Raw genomic sequence first — 18,555 nt, 5'->3', positions numbered from 1 at the left:
CTTAAGGGTTGCCTATGGACCGCTGACTGCCTGCGTCCCCTTTGATTTATCCCATACACTGAAGTTCAGTAAAGGTAACACAGCAGTCGGAAAGAAGTGTTATAAAGTGTGACAAAGGCAGTTTCCTCTGAAGAGTTCAGCTGCCATGATGCATATTTTACATCGTTCTCTGATGTAATGAGAGGTGTGAGTTCCTTTCTGATGTTACGTTTTGGAGCTGGCTATACAGATTTAGACTTGCCTGGAGCCAGAAGATGTCCATCAATAGGAAATATTTTATTTGGGGTGAAGGGGCAACAAATCTTTTGCAACTTGAAAGAAGGGGTGGGTTTCCTGATACACTCCACCCCAATTCAGGAACTTAGAAAGGGCTTAATGAATACTCTGCTAATTTTGCAACATACTGTGTAGGGTGATAAATATTCTGACTTAAAAAAAAAAAAAAGTTGTTATGAAGTCAATCAAAAGTTCCAGGAAATATTTCAGGAATTCAGAATAAAATAGAAAATTATCTGAAAGGATCTGCAGAGGTAAAATCAAATCCAATGAAAGCATGCCTCTGCTAAACTGAGAAATACTTAGGGAAGGAAATGATGATATAAAATGAAAAACTTTTGAAGGACAAAACAGAAGTGCTTCAGGGGAAAAAAAAAAGGAAAAACAAATCTTTTGATTTAGATAGGCAATTTGGTATATGGAGAGACAAAAAAAAAATATTGAATTTTATTTTTTTTTCCACTTAATCCTGCTGTGTATTAAAGCAAGAGTCAAAGCTTCATAACTGAGACTGTATCTTCTGATTCCCGTGTCAGCAAGTTCTTCTTTGCCAATCTTTGGGCTATTATTTCAATCAACAAAATCACTGATTGATTTTAAAAAAACGAAATAAAAACCTATCCATGGACCTCTGCCAATGAAGAGAACGTTTAGATTTCAGAGTCAAATAGAGAGAAGCTATGAAATGCCCCGTTTGGAGTAAATAAGCCAAGAAAGTGATATTGTTGATCTTTCTTGGGTATATCTACCCTGGTCTGCATGTTGAAGCATGCACACGTTCTTTATTTCTGTACTGCTGTTACAGCTGTTACAGACTGAGGGACAAATGTAAATACATTATAGAATGTAGATGTAAAAATGGAAATACGAGATTTGAAGAAGTAAATAAATACATTTTTTTAAATGATCCCACAACGACATCATTTAGGGAGAAGAAACTAAGCAAAATATTATTCTTTCTTGCAATGGGACATAAGTAGCTGAAATTTCTTCAGTAGTGAAGTTTGAAGTTTGATTGTAATAATAGAGAAAGACTGCTTTGAAAAGCTCCTGTGGTAGAAGGTTATGGGGACCTGGCAATGCTAAACTGTGTACCTGGAAGACATTTATGTACATAAAACCAGAAGATAAATTATTGTAATCAATTGTATTGTTTTTCCTCACATTTCAGAATAGGATGCAACATCCATAATACTGCAAAAATCAAGCGAGGAGAAAGGGATGTCATGTTAATTCGTCTAACTAAATTCTAATTTTCAGGCTCTTTGTTTGGCTGGGGAAATAGCACTGGCAGCATAGTGGCTGCTGGCAGAGAAGTTCATTTCTTTCCCAGAAGAAAAGAAATCAAAACAGCTTTGCACTGATCAGCTGGCACAGACTGCTGGATCAATGGTTGGCAATTTGCAGGGCTGTGCTGTAGATAAGGCTGTCACATTTTGGCAGTCTCATCACTACCAGTCAGCCACATAATAGCTGATAAGTCCCTTTCAGATAAAGACGAGTAGAAGATAGAAAACTGAAGAGAAAGGGGAGTGAAGGGGGGATAGAGGAGGAAGGGAAAATGAGAAATCAGTATTTCCAACCTCACTTTGTAGTTATGCTTCTTTGGTCTCCGGTTCATATAAATGTATTTTAATATTGCTGTTAATGGCTTTCAGCTCATCGTGGTGGTCATCAGCTTCTCTTCTTAGTTTTTGTGTTTTATCCTTCTGAAGATGAAAAGATGTTTGCTGAAAAATAGTGCTCCCCCAAACCCAAAAGCATAGGTTCACAATAGTCACTATCTGCTTCAGATGTCAAAAATCTCTCTGTTCTGCATCTTAAGATTATTGTCTGTCACTTTCTTTAGTGTAAATATGACATAGAGTGTGGTTATCTCAAAAAAAAAAAAAAAAAAAAAAAGTGGACTTTTCCCCAGAGCTCCTCTTGGTCCGTTGTTTATTGCAGCTTAGCTGTAGATGGACTTGGGGTTTCGTTCTATAAAGGTTGTGTCCTGGGGAAGGCAAGCTAGTAAAGAAGTGGAAAGAAGAGGGGGGAAAAAGGCACTTAAGCAGCAACTGAATTAGTTTCAGATTCTTGAAAATTCTGAAAAATGCCAGCTTTCTCTAAATTCTGCTGCTTTCTGGTTTTTTTTAGTGGTTCACTGCTGGTCGTAAGGAAACCTGTTAGTGACTGGATGACAGTGCAACGAAAAGAGGTGTGGGAATCATTACATTAATACTGATAAAGCTGCTAAATATGCTTAGGGAGATTTAGACCTATTTTCAGAAGCCTGAGAACACACAGAGTAAAGGATTTATTAGTAAAAAGTGCCCTGGCTATTCTTAATCATCTTGAATCTTGAGCTTGCATTAGGTATTCCTGACTATAGGGAATGTTCTCTAATTCCAGTTATATCCTGTGCAGGGAATAAGTAATTTTTTTTTTACTTTTTCTTTCTTTTTTTTTTTCTGATTTCCAGATTTTACCAATAAAGAGGAAAAATGCTTATTTTATTTGTAAAGGAAATTTGAAAGTTGTTTTTTTCTGCACAACCATTTTTCAAATGATTTTATCAAAGCAATTTAATGCCACTAATTTGGGAAATCTCCATACAAATTATTGTTTAGTCCTTCACTCTCTGTATTCCTTGTGAATAGAGGAGAACAGCTTGTTTTGATCTGTTGCAGAGATGCTGATGAAACTGCATGTATCTGCAGTTAGGTAGAAGAACTCTCCCTGAAGTCCAAAAGGATTTGGGGAAGTAGTCAGCCAAGTCTTTCAGACTATTTTCCGACTTGATTTAGTCAATTCTTATGGTGCATTGCACCACTTTGTTGTGACTTGATGTCAGAAATACTGAAAAAAAGAAAGGGGGGAAAAAAAAACATTCCTTATTGGCATTCTGGGGAACTAAAGACCAGGAATGAGAATGCCACAGTAGCAGCTGACAGGGATTGTTTATTTAATTCTTCCAATTTGTTCACCTTAATGAAACACCAAAAGATTTGAGTGAGCGGTAATTAACAAGAGAGAGCCTGTCTAATGAAACCAGTACAGGATGATATTTGTTTCAAGGATCAATAAAAGACTGTGAGTGAGGATCATACCGGCATCGTTCAGGAAAGCAAATCACCTTGTGCCAATCAATTGTCATGCTGCACATGCATGAATCTGTGTGAAGCATTTTAAATATTGCATCGGTAGAAAGACAGGAAAGGAAAACCTTGGTAAATTTGGAGGTATCTAGTACTTAATTTGTTGGTTTGTCAGGTACTATAATTATAGTTGTAGCATTCTTCTTCTGTGCCTTCAATAGTCATTACTAAGCAATTCTAGTGACATAATCTAATTAAAGTATGCTTCTCTTAGAGCGCACTGAGTCCATTGCATAGGGCTTCTTTGTATTCTGTCACTGCTCACATGTTTTCAGGAAAACAACATAGACTGCATTCCCAGAAAAAAAAAGAGCAGCTGATGTAAAAAGCTCCTTCTCTGACAATCCTTTTGGCCCTCCAGAGACAGCAGTTGGATTCCCTGTTGCCACTAGTTGACTTAGCAATTAATAATGCAGCAATTAGCAGTGAGTTTCCAGATCTCAGTGCACAAGGCACAATTTTATTTATACAGTGGAATTACTGACAATAACAGAGCAAAAAGGAAACAGTGGTGTAACTGTTAACAACAGTTGTAACTCAAAATACAGAATCAATTTGCTTACAGGAAGAATGGGGTTAGTGCTAAAGGACGGTAAATATGTGCTACACAAGACTGTTGAAATAAATATTGAAGCTAATGTGAAATTGTTTTCTTCTAAAGAACAGAGATTTGAAATTATGTTCCTGAAAGAACGGAATTCGGAATGTTTGTAACTGCATGGAAAGAAGCAGATTATAGATAAATGTTTAAGAATTGAATTATACCGTTGCCTGTAATTTAGAATGGGATTGATAAAGAGAAAATATAGAAGGCTGCCTTGGAACATTGGCTGAAGGTAATTCAGAGAGCTGTAATAAGGCTAGAGGTGATTTTTTTTTAAAGGTGGGGGACGGAAGTATAGACATAGTTCTTTGAAAATTAAATACTACACTTAAGCTCAGTCTTTGGATTGAACAAAAGAGCAGTCCTAGAGCCAAGGCACTGCTGAAACTCAAATAACCAGCGTAACGTAGATGGGTAGACTTGAGAGGCGGAGAGCAGTGTGGAGGATGCAGGGAAGTTTTCAACACGATTAATTCAAGGGGCTGGAGGAGGTTCAGAAGCTTTACTTTTTTGCTCCTTGTAGATGCAAAGATGAATGACAATTTTAATGGAGTTGGTGGTGTATTTCCAGGAATTTTGTTCTAGAGCATTTTTTTTTATTGTCATCTGTAAAACAATTAGAAAATTAATGTCACAACTCTGTCTAATCTATACTTCGTTATGTATTCAGACAAACTCATTTGAGCTACAAGAATCCTATTCAGCACTTGCATTTGTAACTAACTGGCAGCCGGAGCTGAGCTGTAGTTCTGAAACTTCTTGAACTTTATGAAGTGGCAAATGGTTCTGACTAGCTTTATTCCTGGGGTGGCATGGACTCCCAATTGAGAAAGTGGAATTTGTGTGTAATGTTCAACCACCAGCAGCCACAAACAGGAGGGGATGCAGCAGGGAGACAACAATTATGTTTTTTGTTAAAGTATCAAAGACGAGATGATCCACCAGTGGCACACAGTAGCAAGATTTATAGTCTAGAAACTGCAACAGATTAACGAGAGGAAATTGTCTTTAACCATTATAAATGGTTATGTATCAGGTTTTAAGTATCAGGATATTGTCCCGTTGAATTATTGGAAGATACACGGGATAGCATGAACAACTGGAGGCTGCTTCAGTGACTTCTTAGAAACATTATTTCTTATTATTTCATCCATGTGTATATATATAGTCAGTGGATGTCTAAAAATATATGTGTATATATATGAAGACATGGATAATTTCTGTCATCACAGCAAGCAAATAGATTGTGGGAGGGTATGAGACAAGAATGTGTTTAGTTTGCAGCCTTTCCTTTGTGTGACACGGGATAAGGGAAAGACCTTACATGCTGAAACTGCTTTACCATTCCTTAAAATCCTTGAACAGATTTCAGCAGTGACAATAAAACAGCATCTTTCCGCAACCACCAATTTGGAAGCAACAAAATATTGCAAAGAATAAAGACCGTTTGTGAATGTGTGAAAAACCTAGATTTCATTAATCGGACTGAGATGCAAGGCAACGCAATCATCGAACTGTAGAGACAATAAATTAATACAGTTATTTAGGATCCAACCTAAGCTCTTCTACACTATTTACTAGTCTGTGCTGCTTGACAGTTAAATGCATCTGTTGTTGGGAGTTCTTAAAATTTGCAAGTAAAACAATTGGGAAACGTGAATTGTACAAGTCATGACTGGTAAAAAAGTGCAGATTTTTTTTTTTTATTTTTTTGCAGTAGCCAGAATGTGAATCATGAAAAAGAAGAGCTGCTGACAGGAAGAAAATTGAAATCTTTGAGGTGCTATGCTGGCAAAATTTCAGAAAAGTAGACAAAGACTTACGTTAGAAAAATTAACTGCAAGGACTTTTGTCCAAAATAGGTTGCAGCAAATTTATGTGTTTGATCATGACAGCCATCGGAATGATCATAATCTTAAAAATATAATTATATGAAAGGTCATGGTAATAGAGGGCAGCCATGGCCACATGGATAGAAGATACGCTGGGAGGTTGGATCCTAGTGCTCAAAGCTAGCAAGTCGCTTGAGACAACTAAAAATTCTGTTGTATGTAGGCTATAAATTATTTACTTTTTTTTTAGCTGTTTTGCTTTCATCATGTTTATTTTAACACTATAAATCTGATAACATCATTATGCTACTTCTGGAATAGGAATTGATCCGCCTCCACACTTTACAAATGATACATTTTGAGGTTAATGCATGCTAAATTGCTCAGATATTATCCATATGCTAGTCTGCTTTAAAACTGTGATTTACTTTTTAAAAAAAAAAAACAAACCCAACTTCTGATGAAGACGTCTTATGATAAAGCTTTACAAAGAACATTAATTTTCTACAAGCATGGCCCTGCCTGACTGATGTTGACCATTTGTTGATGGTCAAGGCCATCTTCTTTCTCAATGAGTTACTTATACTGATCTACCACAACGTGCCTCCCATTTGGGTACAAACTCACTCTACATCAGGGAACTTCAAAGTGACGAGAGCCATGCGATGTCTGAGAAAAATTCCCATGTTGCTTTTCTGTTTCCATTAGGAGGCTGCTCTGGTTTTTGTGCAAGTGTTGGTCTGTCTATTAAAGTACGTTTCTTTGCATAACTGTTCTGTATGTGTATATAAGTTGATAAGTGCACGTCTCCTTTATGGGATACTTAGTTTGTGAAATAGTCAGCACATTTTTAGAATATGACTAGTTAAATTTTCAATATAGAGAAAAACAAAACAGATGGAAGAAAACACATTTCATTTGCTAAGGAGTGGTAAAGTAACTAAGTGTTCAGGCTCTTCTTTTCTGATTTCATGTCCAGTCATAATAAATACATAAAAGTACATGACCTACTCAGTAGCAATGAGAAGGTCAACTTAAAGTACACTGTGTTCTAAATTCCATTTCACTTGTAAATTGATGTGGAAATTTGTGCAAGTTGAAATATTCTATTTGAAAGCACGTACCAAAATTTGAAATTCTACTGGGGATGTCAAATTGTTGGTTGACTTGAGTTGCAATTGAGAAGATACTCAGTTTTTCTTAAACACAAAAGTGCATTTCTACTATATGTTCATGGAATTCACCTAATTTTCACCTTTCTAATATTCCCTTCTTTCTTAATTTCATACTGTGTTCCTGCTAGGCTATATTCATTACACTGAAACAACAGACATAAATCAAGCATCCCAGCTGATTTCATCCCTAACATATCTCAGAACACTAGTTCTTCGCTGAAATTTGGAAAAGCTATACACAAATAGGTATGCATTAATATGCCACGTGAAAAAGCAAAGGAAGCATGCTCACAGTCCTTGCGGTTTAAATTCTTTTCACACGTTTCAGATGAGAACTGTGTTCAGAGCTGGCACATGGTGTGTGTGTGTGTCTGAAAGTATTGCCATGTCCCCATGTCTGAAAATAATCTCACAGTTGTTTGACACTTGGGGGTATTTCTGGATTTTTTCCTAAAGAAATCAGGTACCTAGGTAGCTATGAAGTAGTCTGTTCTCAGATGCTGAAAGAACAACTTTTTATCTTCCATTCCCTGTAATCTCTCTCTCTTCCATGTGCATCTGTCATTTTTATCCTAAGAGTCTGTCCTTATTGTTGAGGACTTGTTATGCTTGACATTTCAGCCATCTCTTGTCCACAGTCTTATCATTTATGTTGGTGAAATGTGTTATTCACAACAGTAGTAGTGTCTAAATATCTATTACATATGTAAAAGCAGCGTGAGGAAAAAATGGCTTGTTTTTATGTTGTATCAATATTCATTGCACTTGTAATTGCTGTCGCAGTTGTAAAGAGAAAAGAAATGGGGAACCTATTAAACAGATAAAATATCAAGTATCTGAATTGTGAAAATGATTTAGTATCTAATCTAGTTCAATCTGTGCAGATGCTGCTGGAAAGGCTTAGGGCTATTTCATTCTAAGATTTTTGCGAGTAGTTACTGTTACTTGTATTTATTTATTTAGAATAAGTTGGGTTTCTTCCATTTGAAGGATAAAGGCAATTAAAAATATGTTCTTTCTTTTTTTCTTAGTAAATACAAAAGAACAAATGTCAGGATAAACTGTTGTACCACACAAATGGGAGGATCTGCCAGTGTAACCGTTTCCTTTCCTCCCTGATACATTGAAGCTGTTACTCACTGTTGCACGGATTGGGTATATGACGGGTAGAGTGACATCTGATCATTTAGGACAGGAAAATACGACTGGGAAGTCTCCAGGTGTTTGGTTTGATTTAGACGCATTTGCAGTTTTGTAAGAGAGAGAATAAACCCTAAGGAAGGCTATAGACACGTGATGTATTGCACTACAAAGGCTGCATTAGAGCCCCTGTCTCCTAGTGTAAATAAAGACTTGTATATTTTCATTTATTGACTGCAACACTAAGAAAGCTTTACATTGTCCAGTAGAAGTGGCTGAAAAATAATATATGGAAAATCTATAGAAGACACAGAGGCATTTTAGAAAGTAAAGAACAATTAGCTTTATCATCAAAGACAAAAGCATTGTTATATACAGGCTCCTTTGATTCTCAAAGAACCTATTGATATTTCCCCTTGTGTTGAGCTGCTAACAATACCTTCAGTAGAAAAGGCAAAACCTCTTCTCTCTGGAGGGAGGGTAGTGTGCTTCATAGTCCGTTTGTATTTTCTTGAATGCCGATACTCCCTGGAAAGAGTGGGTCCAAGCCCTCTGCCACTGGGATTATAGGATCTTTTTGCTTAGCTTCAGTATGAGCAGGCTGAGCTCTGGGATGTGTGGAAATACAGGAGTACTGACCTGAGTGTGTCTGGGGACGAGGGCAACACTGAGGACTGGACAACAAACCCAACCTGCAAACCATGACTCTGTCCCGTTCTTAACAAACGCGTAAGAAAATGTTACAGTGAAGACTGTGGGGAAAAAAAAAAATCACACATTCCATTAAGTCTATATTCATATATCTTTTTATAGGCTTTTGTATCACTGAATGTGTAGGGGTTATGATATAGTATGTAATATCTTCAATATTTTAATAGGAATGAGTGATTAATGCTTCACAAAGCATTAAAATTCACTAGTCACTTCATTAGCTCGTGAAAATTAGCTCTTTTCAGCACAGCATATATACGTTGTCCTGCTTCCCTGCCTTCACTCTAGAATAAGTATATATAATACATACAGTGGTGAATGTACCCCTGAAGGCTTTTAACCATCAAAATAGGAGTGCTTGAGTAGGCTGGAAGCACTGGCCTGAGTTCTGCCACTGTCATGATTCCTGAAGTCATGAGTCGCTCCTTGTGGCTCAGATATCACTGTTAAAATGAAAATGGATGGGAACAGAAAAAAAGCTATGGAAGAGATCACAGCTCACTTTAGTCAATCTAAAGCCGTCTTTGTAAAGTGTTGCCTTGCAATCAGAATCTGTTTTTACTCACATAAATAACAAAGAAAAAAATACAATGATCTTGATCTAAAAATTCCCCAGGTCTGTCTGCAGAGATGTTTGTAGTCATCTCTTATTTATACTCATTTGATGAAAGAAAGAAGAAGGATCAGGATATAGAGTTTGTCACTTAGTCTTTGATCAGCACCTATATAAGAAATGTTACTAAGACAGGAGAAATGTGCTCCATGATCAAGTCGCACTGTTTGTGTGTCCTCGGTGTCGTGGAGCAGTGGGAAACGATGGTGTGAAGGCGAGGGAGCGTGAGGATTTAACTGGAAACTTCACTGTGTGCAAAAAATGTAAATCAAATATTTGTAGAACTGCGCTTATCAGTAAGGCACGAGAGAACAAGTGTCTTGAATTTAAAACAAAAGAATTGAAGGGACTGAACATAGAGCTGATCCAATGGCTCAGAGACATGGCCAGTGATTCTGCAGAAGCATTGAACAAAGGTGTGCTTTTATTTCTCTTTAAATGCAAAATAGCTATTGATTTCAGTCCTACTACAGGCCTGGATTCACACAACTGGAACGGAGGAGACTCCTGTTCAGCGGTATGTAAAGCTGTTCAGTGACTGTTTACCTGTCTAGGATATTTTCATCTGTGTACCCGCTACCACTGCTAGTAATTACATATCTGTTAAATTCCGAAACTTGATTTTGCAATTTCCTAATCCTCACACTGCAAATTCAAATGCTTTGAAGGAAAGATATATGCCTGTTGTCTTTTTAAATCAGCAAATCTTACCAAATGCCCATATGTGGTGTTTAATTATGTGTTTTTAACTCCCTAAGTTTACTTTTCTGTGTTGATGATTCGCACGCACACGTAGCCAGTTACACGTTGTACAGTCCAGTGCATCTAAGAGATACCAATGCTACTGACAGGTGAGCCTCCACTACAGTTAGCTTTTACTGTAGTCGCAGGTATGTCTGTAACTAGAAATTATTCAGAGTGTTGGTCTTTCTGGGAATCGTGCAGGCAGTGGTGGCTGCCGCCAGCCCAGCTCCCCTCTGCCTGCTTAGGTGCTGGGCATCGGGCAGCTGCGGGTTTTCGAAAGCTGGAGAAGTTCTGTATGCAAGACCTGCAAGTTGTTTGTGAATAATATGTCTATAAATGAGTTCATACAAGACAAACAGTGGTTTTTAAATCCTAAGGTTTTACATTTTATTGTCCCATAAGCACAACAATTACATTAAAAAGAAAGCAATGGGCTTTTTGCTTTCTTTCCTTGAAGTGATTACAAAGTATTAGTTTATCCTAGTGCGCTGGTTTGCTAATAGGCTAGACTCTTGCTTAAGCCAGCGAATAAAGTAGACAGGATTGTGCCATTACCCTGCACGAGTGACCTGCACTGCCAATTTTAGGCTAATTTTTTTTTTTTTTCCCTGTGGCACTGACGAGTGGGTAACCTGGAATGTGGGAGACAAAGGCAAGCTGGTGTGCCAGGCCTGGAGGCCAGGGCTTCACCAAAACATCACCGAGGGGCTCCCAGGCTACAGCTGTTAAAAGCAGCATGAGTTTCGTAATTTCGGTGTTCCTGCTGCTTCTCTGCTTTAGTCCGTTTTTCTATATTCTATTTTAGCTGGAGTCTCCCTAATTTCACAACTCCCCCGTGGTGTATAGGATTTTTATAGCTGTAAGGATTGTGAGTTGTTGCCTTGGAAACACAGTTGTGCATGCAGCTGTTGTAACTATACTTGTTACTTTTGCTTTATCACAAAAGGTTTCAAAGCTTTTCTGTATTTGTCTGACATTTCTTGATTCTGTAACTCTTTATAACAATCTGTTTGACAAATTACCAGAGGAGGAAATAAAACTTCAACCTCGCAATGTACAGCATGCCCCTGAGTCCTGACTGAATCACCTGCTTTCTTGCCCTCAGAAACCTCCAAACCCCATTCAATCCCTTGCCTGCTTATTTCGAAAAATATGAAAATGGAAGAATTGTTTTGAAAAACACTTTTTATATTCTCCATCCGGGCTGCTATCTGCAGATGCTGAGGCCAGCAGCTCCTCCAAGGCTTCTGCATGGGACCAGACAGCTGTAGGAATAGAAGTGTCAGGGCTCTCACTTGTTAGGACAGATCCAGCAGGATCAGGAGGAGGTAGCAGGTGATTCTTGAATGCTTCACCCACGTAGAGCACCTTTCCCATGAAAGCTGCTCTAGTACCAGAGAAGGACTAGTGTTGATACTTGCTGCCATTGTTGTAAGAGTGCTCAATCCTTCCTGTGGGCCTCCTGCTCAAGGTCAGGTCCTTGAAGTAGGTGGTGTTTGATCCCTTTCAGTACTGAACAGGGGTTGTTAGATCAGAGAGGAACCACACAGGATCCCCTTCCTGGCCAGGTCCTCCTTACTTGCTAGCTGCAAACTACTGCCAAAGCTTAGAGATGGCTGAAATGTGTAGACAGTGGCATAGTTTTGAAAGTTGTGTATGTTCAGGTTTTTTTAGCCAAGGCTTCTAATTGCCAGCATATTTTCAATCCATATACCTGTCAACTACACCAGTTTAGCTGGCATTGCACTGCCTTTATAGCGTCTTTTGTTTTTATAGCAATATAAAAAATGGTTCATTTTTTCTATGTCACTCCCTCACTGGTGCTCAGACTGCTGAGCTTTCCCATTTCCCCTGCCTGCAACGTAAGCCATAATAGTTGGAGAGGAGGACAGGTGGGCACTATTTCTGCTATGCTGTCCGAAAGAGGAAAGGAGTGCTGCACGGATAAATAGAAAAGCTGCTAACCGCAATCAGATATTACAGTGCCTTTGTCTCCTTGCTTCTGCTTGCTTCCCATGGACCTCAGCCCATTGGAATGCCTGTGCCTTGGGCTGCACATTGTTTGTAGCTAAAGATTTTGTAGATAGCCTTTAATATGAAGATTTGAGGCAAGTCAGCAACTGAAATCACAGCCTCAACTGCTTTCGATGACCAACATGAAGTTTGACTAGATTTGCTGTGGAGAAAGGTAACCTTACCGTGCCAAGAGAGGCTTACTATAGTATAATATAGAATAACTTTCTTTTTCAATATAATTTCCTCAGGTGATTTAACCTTAGGAAGTTATACTCTGCATTTTTTTTTAAAGGAGTTTATTAGGAAAACCACTAAAAAGCCAATCATACCAGAAATATCTGAACAAGTAATATGCAGGTATAATATACAGTGCTGAAGCAGACAAGGAATAGATGTTTGTGCTTTCTTGTAAACAACTTTTTTTAGACTCAGTGAAAATTATAACAGTTCTTTTCAAATTGTCATTCATCTGATGAAAATACATGTTAACCGTCAAATAGTAATCCAATTGCAAAAATCGTTCAGTAACTTTGGAGAAACATGGCAAAAAAAAAAAAAAGGATAGTGGACGATTCTGGAGTTTCTTGAGCTTTGGTTAAGAAGTACAGAGAACATCCTGAGGGTGGTCACAGTCAAAGGCACCTTTCTGCCCCTTTCTCTTTGATGAGTCACTCTTTGGAATAAGAGATGTTTCTGCAAAGCACAAGCCATATCTTCAAGTTCTTTCATTACATTCATTAAGCTGACAGGGATGATATAGGAGCTGCTATTTTACCCCAGTTTCTCACTCTATGGGGAGAGGATTTACGGGACTTACCATCTTTCTTGTCTGGGCAACTGCAACAAAATGAATTCAATGAAGTTCAGAATAAGAAGAATAATTTGAAGTAGATGATAGTATCAGTTTCAGAGCAGCATCTCTGTAGTAGTTTCAGAATATAATTAAATATTAAATTAAGTACAGTCTAGATTGTTAGAATGTTGATAGCTAAACTAATCTTTATTTTTGCTGGTTTTATGAGAATATTTGGAATACTTGCTTCTACTGTTTGTGTTGAGTATAGAAAAGAAATTGTATTGGACTATATAAAGTTCATATACTACCAGATGCAATATTCTGGAAGCTAGATATTAATGGTCTGTGAACATCTGTAGTTCAAGCATTTATAAACTTTTTAAGAATTTATTGAGATTGTGTCCTTGGCTGCTGATTGGAGTGAGCTGTGAAAAGCATTGCACAGTATGTTCTGTCATATTCTGAGATTTTCTTCCTCTGTCAGCCCTTCCTGGGAGGACACTTTGACATAATAACCTTTACAACAGATGTTTCCAAAGCCTGAGCTCTGAGAACATAATATATTTTGGACTTGCGTGGTTTTTTTCTTGACTTGGAGGATCCTTTGGATGGGAAACAGGTTTTCAGTTGCAAAACACTTTATGTATAATAATCCAAACACATACCATGCTGCATTAGCAAGAGGGCAGGCAGTGGGTCCAAGGAAATGATTGTTGCCCTCCATTCAGCTCTTGTGAGACCAGTGTTGGAAATGCTGTGTCTGGGCTTGGGCTCCCTGCTTCAAGACAGACATTAACTTACTGAAGCAAGTTAAGCAGAGGCCACCAAGGTAGTCAGCAAGCTGGTGTGCGTCTTGTGAGGAGAGGCTGAGAGAACTGTGTTTGTTCAGCTCGGAGAAGAGAAAGTGAAGGGAAGATCTTATTGCAATCTGCAGCTGTCTTAGAAAAGAGCAGAGGAAAGATGGAGACATTATAAGTGCGGTCAAACACTGGAAGCAATTTCCCAATGGTGCTCTGGAATCTCCATCCTTGGAGACATTCAGAACCCAGCTGCTCACGGCTCAGGGCAACCTCTTCTAAGTGGATGTACTCTGATAAGGAGATTGGACTAGGTGAGCTCCAGAGGTTGCTTTCAACCAAAATTATTCTCTTCCTCTTTGATATTTTTTTTCAACCCATCAACTGTGTCAAAAATGTATTCAACAGCTACAAAAGCAGTTAAAGAAAAAAAAGACTTTTTATTTGAGGATTTGTTTTACTGTTTGTTCAAGCACAGAAGCTAGTACATGTCAACAGATATTGGCCATTGTGGAAAAAAGCAATGTGTAAGAAGCCAGAATACCCTGGTTGAAGGTTCCTCAGATCTCAGAACTCTCTCAGAGAACGTCAAGAAATAAACTGTCTTAAATTATCCTCCCAGGAATGAGGTGGCAGTGGAAATGAATGCTGCATTTGCTACAAATGATAGCATCTTAATGTATGCACTTTGTATTTCCTCAACTGTCTTCCCTATCGTATTTCAGCTGTCGAACTCCAAAGTCAAAAAGCTAACAGCTTTGCGGATGAAGTTCTGCTTTCCTGTTCCTGACTGCAATTGCTTCTGACAGCCTGTGTTTGCCTATGTGGAAGATTCACACAGATTAATTTCCATCTTGGCACTGAGGATTTGCATCAGGCTATTAAATGTACAAGGACGCAGTGAGTGAATACCTATCGATATCCCGAAGACGCCCTGGGTCTCGAGAGCCTTTAGGGACTTTATAAACTGGCTTGTGCAGACACGGAGATACCTCAGTGAGCCACCTTCGTCAGCTACTGCAACAGCCTTACAAATTGAAACAAGATTTAGGAGGTTTACTTACTGCTTTGTTCCTGGTTCTACTAAGTGAAAGAAAACTTCTAGAATAGGAAAGGGGTGGCTTGGAGTCTCCCAGTTGGGCTGTACTTAACTGTTTTGACAGGTTGTGCTAAGGGCACAGAGGACTGACAACGGGCTGTTACACGGGCAAAAGGTTAATTTGACTGGTCTGGAAAGTACTAACATTGAAGCATATGGCAAATCCATTCTGCAGTCAAAGCAAGGGGAAATAACTTCTTATTACTGAAGCATGTATGGTTATTTCACAAATAACCGGCATTGGTCACAGAAATAGAAACAAGATGGTTTCTTTAAAGTAACTTAATCTCTGAGAAGGGAAGCATGGAGATGGTGCAGAATAAAATTGGAACAGTGTCTCTTGTTGTTAGCTGCCATGCCTGCAGACAGAATAACGAGCTATTGACCAAAGCAAGGCTTGGATGCAAAGACAGGCTTGCTTTGAAATACCCGGCTCTGCCAGATGAGTTACTGGGTCAGCTGAAGTAGCTCAATGGTAAAAAGTGCAGATCTGATATTTGTTATTTAATACCCCAGATTACTTTATGCAAAAAAAATCCAAAAGAAAAATAAGAACCTATTGGTGAGTATGTGCGTCATCCCTATAAACTGTGACAGGAAAGTGTAGGAAGCTGAAGGACAGTGTTTAGTACCTCCCTCCCACCATAGTTGGGCTTCTCTTCACAAGTGTGCGCAGTGAGATGCTGGGACCTGCTTTTCAGTTCAGCATTTTACATGCAAGAAAAGAACTGGAGAGGATAACAGTATCCCATTCATTCTCTTTTAGATAACCATATTTCTGGAGCTCACGGCTTTTCTGTTTTTTTTTTTTGTATTCTTGAAGTGAGGTTTGCCTTTACCATGGAGTTTACCGTGCAGCTGGAAAGAGTCAAAAAGTATCAGTGTTTTTAAAGCTCAGTGAAGCTTTTCTATTTCAATAGATATTTCTTTCATAATGTGCCAACAAGCTGATTGGTACATTGAAAGTATGCATGTGTGTGTATCTAGATGTATATCTATGCACACTGCATATAAATATACATTTAAAAAAATGATCTAAGAATTCACTCACAGCAGTAGCTATGCCACAGGTGAAAGGGTGAATTTTTAGGGCCATTGAACACTGTAAATGTGTTCATTGTATCAGTGCTTCAGAAATACCCATTCTAAATGACTTTGTGTTGATCCACTGTGAAAATTCATTGTGCTCAATTGCCCTCAAAATTTCTCATTTCTCTTCTGTGATGTTGCAGTCTGCTGACTGCACACTGGACTGCTGTACAAAGCGTGTGGGCACCCTGCTTCACAGTGTCTTATCTTAAAATCCTTTATATTGCCTGCAAGGTTTCCGTGTGTTACTTAATAACTGAATAGATCTGTGTCTAGGGCTTGTGTCTAGGAGACTTTCAAAGATGTGAATAGTTTTCATGGAGCTAGTTTCTAGGTTGAGGCATGCACACACAACAAAATGAAGTCTTGTGTATGTCACATATCGTATGTCTCTAACACAGAAATGGGGAAAACACAACTCTGGCTTTAATTTTTAATCATACCTTTGATTCAGAGAAATCAAAACCACTCTCACATCATTTTGACTGTACTCAATTTAGGAGAAAGAAATTACCAGTGGCATAAATAACTTACTTTCGGCATGCATGGGAAGAAGTCAAGTCATAAAATGATTGGAGTTTTTTTGACCTCCCCCACCACCACCACCATTGGAAACAAGATTTACTGGTTGGTTTAGGTTGGGGAGTTTTTTTCAATTTTAGAAAGGGGCATTTATACCAGACTTGTAATATGGGTTTTATGTCCTTTAATTTACTGTATTTTCTGATTTCCTATAAAAACCTATGGATGTCAGCCTTTAAAGCATGGGAGAAACAAATACCTCTTTTTGGAACAAACGCTAGGTGACATTTCAAGACTTCTCTAGAATATGCCTAGAGCTGTCTCGGTTGGTCCTTACTGTGTAATGATACATTAGTTATTGCCTGTGGATGCTCTCAAGCATTAAAATAATGATATCATTATAGAGCCTGATAGGATTGACAGAAGCGCTGGCCGAGGAAGGTGCATCTAGGAAAATGAGAACTTTGCATTCAAATCAAATGTGGCAGAAAGTACGTTGAGGAGTGCGAAGTTGCAGATTTAAAAGAAATGTTGGGTTTGTTCACGTTGCAATTTTATGCTTGTAGGTTTACCAGACAAAATCTTGCCTGTAATTTCAACCAGTTGGACACTTTGTCTTAAAAATCGGGGCAGGAGGTACTTAATCATGTAAGACGACTTTGATTTTTATTTTTTTTTCCAGTTAGTAAGAACTTTAATTATGTCCTTTTTTTTTTTTTTTTCCAGTTAGTAGGAACTTTAATTATGTCCTTGTACTAACATCCTGCTGGAGCAGTGGCTCATTTCTGCATTGCTGTAGCGGAGGAATTCCTGGAGCCACTGCTCCAGGAACGACTCAGTCTTACACTATTAAACCTGAGAGTCAACTGGACACGGCCAAGGTCAGATTCTGCCTCACTCAGAGTCTATTAAATACGTGAACTCTCTAGCAACTACCTAATTCATACTTCACTACAAATTCACAACTGTTATTTACAGTCTGTGGGTTTTTAATCTTTAACACTAAAAATGAGAAAAAATATAATTAAATTAAATTGTTTGTTTGTTTTTTAACAGTCCGTTTGCCTTCCATCCCCACTCTGGTGTTTGTTTTCAGATAGGTTATTTGTAAGCAGCTGAAAGCTGTCTTCTACGGACATGAATATCAGTCATCTTTTTTAAGAAAAGCAGCATTTGCAAGCACATTGCATTTCTAGTCTTGAATGTATACAACAAATTATAATCTTGGCAAACATATAAAGCACTTTCATGTCTGTTTGTCTCTACATTCATCTCTGGTGTCTAGTAATAGTGCTCTGGGTGGCGAAGAAGTACTAATTCATATAAATGATGGAATGAACAGTCATAATTCATCTGTTCTTCAGGTTTAAGAAAAGAGCTAGTATTGTAACCAGAAAATATTGTCTGATTTGATTTTATAGAATATTTTTATTCTTTTGAAGTTCTTGGGAGCAAAAGGGAAGATCTCCCTAGTTTTAGTGCTACGTTTTTTGGATTTAAATGCCTAAAGTGAATAGAGCCATTCTTATAAAGAAAATAAAGCATCAGAGAAATATTCTTCTGACTAGGCTTGTGAAAGCTGGGTTTTGTCTAAATTATTTGCTGACTTCAGTCATCCATTTCTCAGAAAGAAGAAAAAAAAGGTACTGCATCACATAATCTCAGAAGGTCTCTCAAGAGAAGATAAAGGCCAGCTTGAGTCTATTGTCTAGACTCAACAGTTCAATACTCATCATCTTTGTTCTTTTTATTCTTATGCCTCAAAGTAATGTTAAAATGAGGAAAGATAATAGGAATAGTTGTATGAGAGCGGTATCTCTGGCAAATATGACCAATTCAGTAGAAAAGTGGCTCTTCTTGTTACAAAGCTTTAGTTTTCTTTTACTTAGCTTTACTGTGGGTCTTCAGCATTTCACTGCTGTTTTTATGGTATTTCAAAAAAACATATACTTTCACAGTAAAAGATTATATTTATGTAGTCTGTAAATTTACACTTTTACATAG

At 38.0% G+C, this 18,555-nt stretch overlaps 1 protein-coding gene across 5 annotated transcripts in view; it reads left to right on the top strand.

Annotated features, from left to right (window-relative positions):
- PCDH11X (protocadherin 11 X-linked) overlaps positions 1 to 18,555 on the top strand; it is a 520,173-nt gene that overhangs the window by 316,946 nt on the left and 184,672 nt on the right. Inside the window, exon 6 of one of the 5 annotated variants that reach the window (XM_074602028.1) lies at positions 14,567 to 15,468. The exons of the other annotated variants lie outside the window; for them this stretch is intronic. Coding sequence (XP_074458129.1) covers positions 14,567 to 14,647 — 81 coding nt within the window. The 3' untranslated portion in view covers positions 14,648 to 15,468. Of the gene's footprint in view, positions 1 to 14,566; positions 15,469 to 18,555 lie in introns of those variants that run through there. 5 annotated transcript variants of the gene reach the window in all.

The sequence above is a fragment of the Larus michahellis genome, chromosome 9 (assembly GCF_964199755.1).
Source record: "Larus michahellis chromosome 9, bLarMic1.1, whole genome shotgun sequence".
NCBI classification, from domain to species: domain Eukaryota; kingdom Metazoa; phylum Chordata; class Aves; order Charadriiformes; family Laridae; genus Larus; species Larus michahellis.
This window is presented reverse-complemented; position numbering and strand designations above follow the sequence as displayed.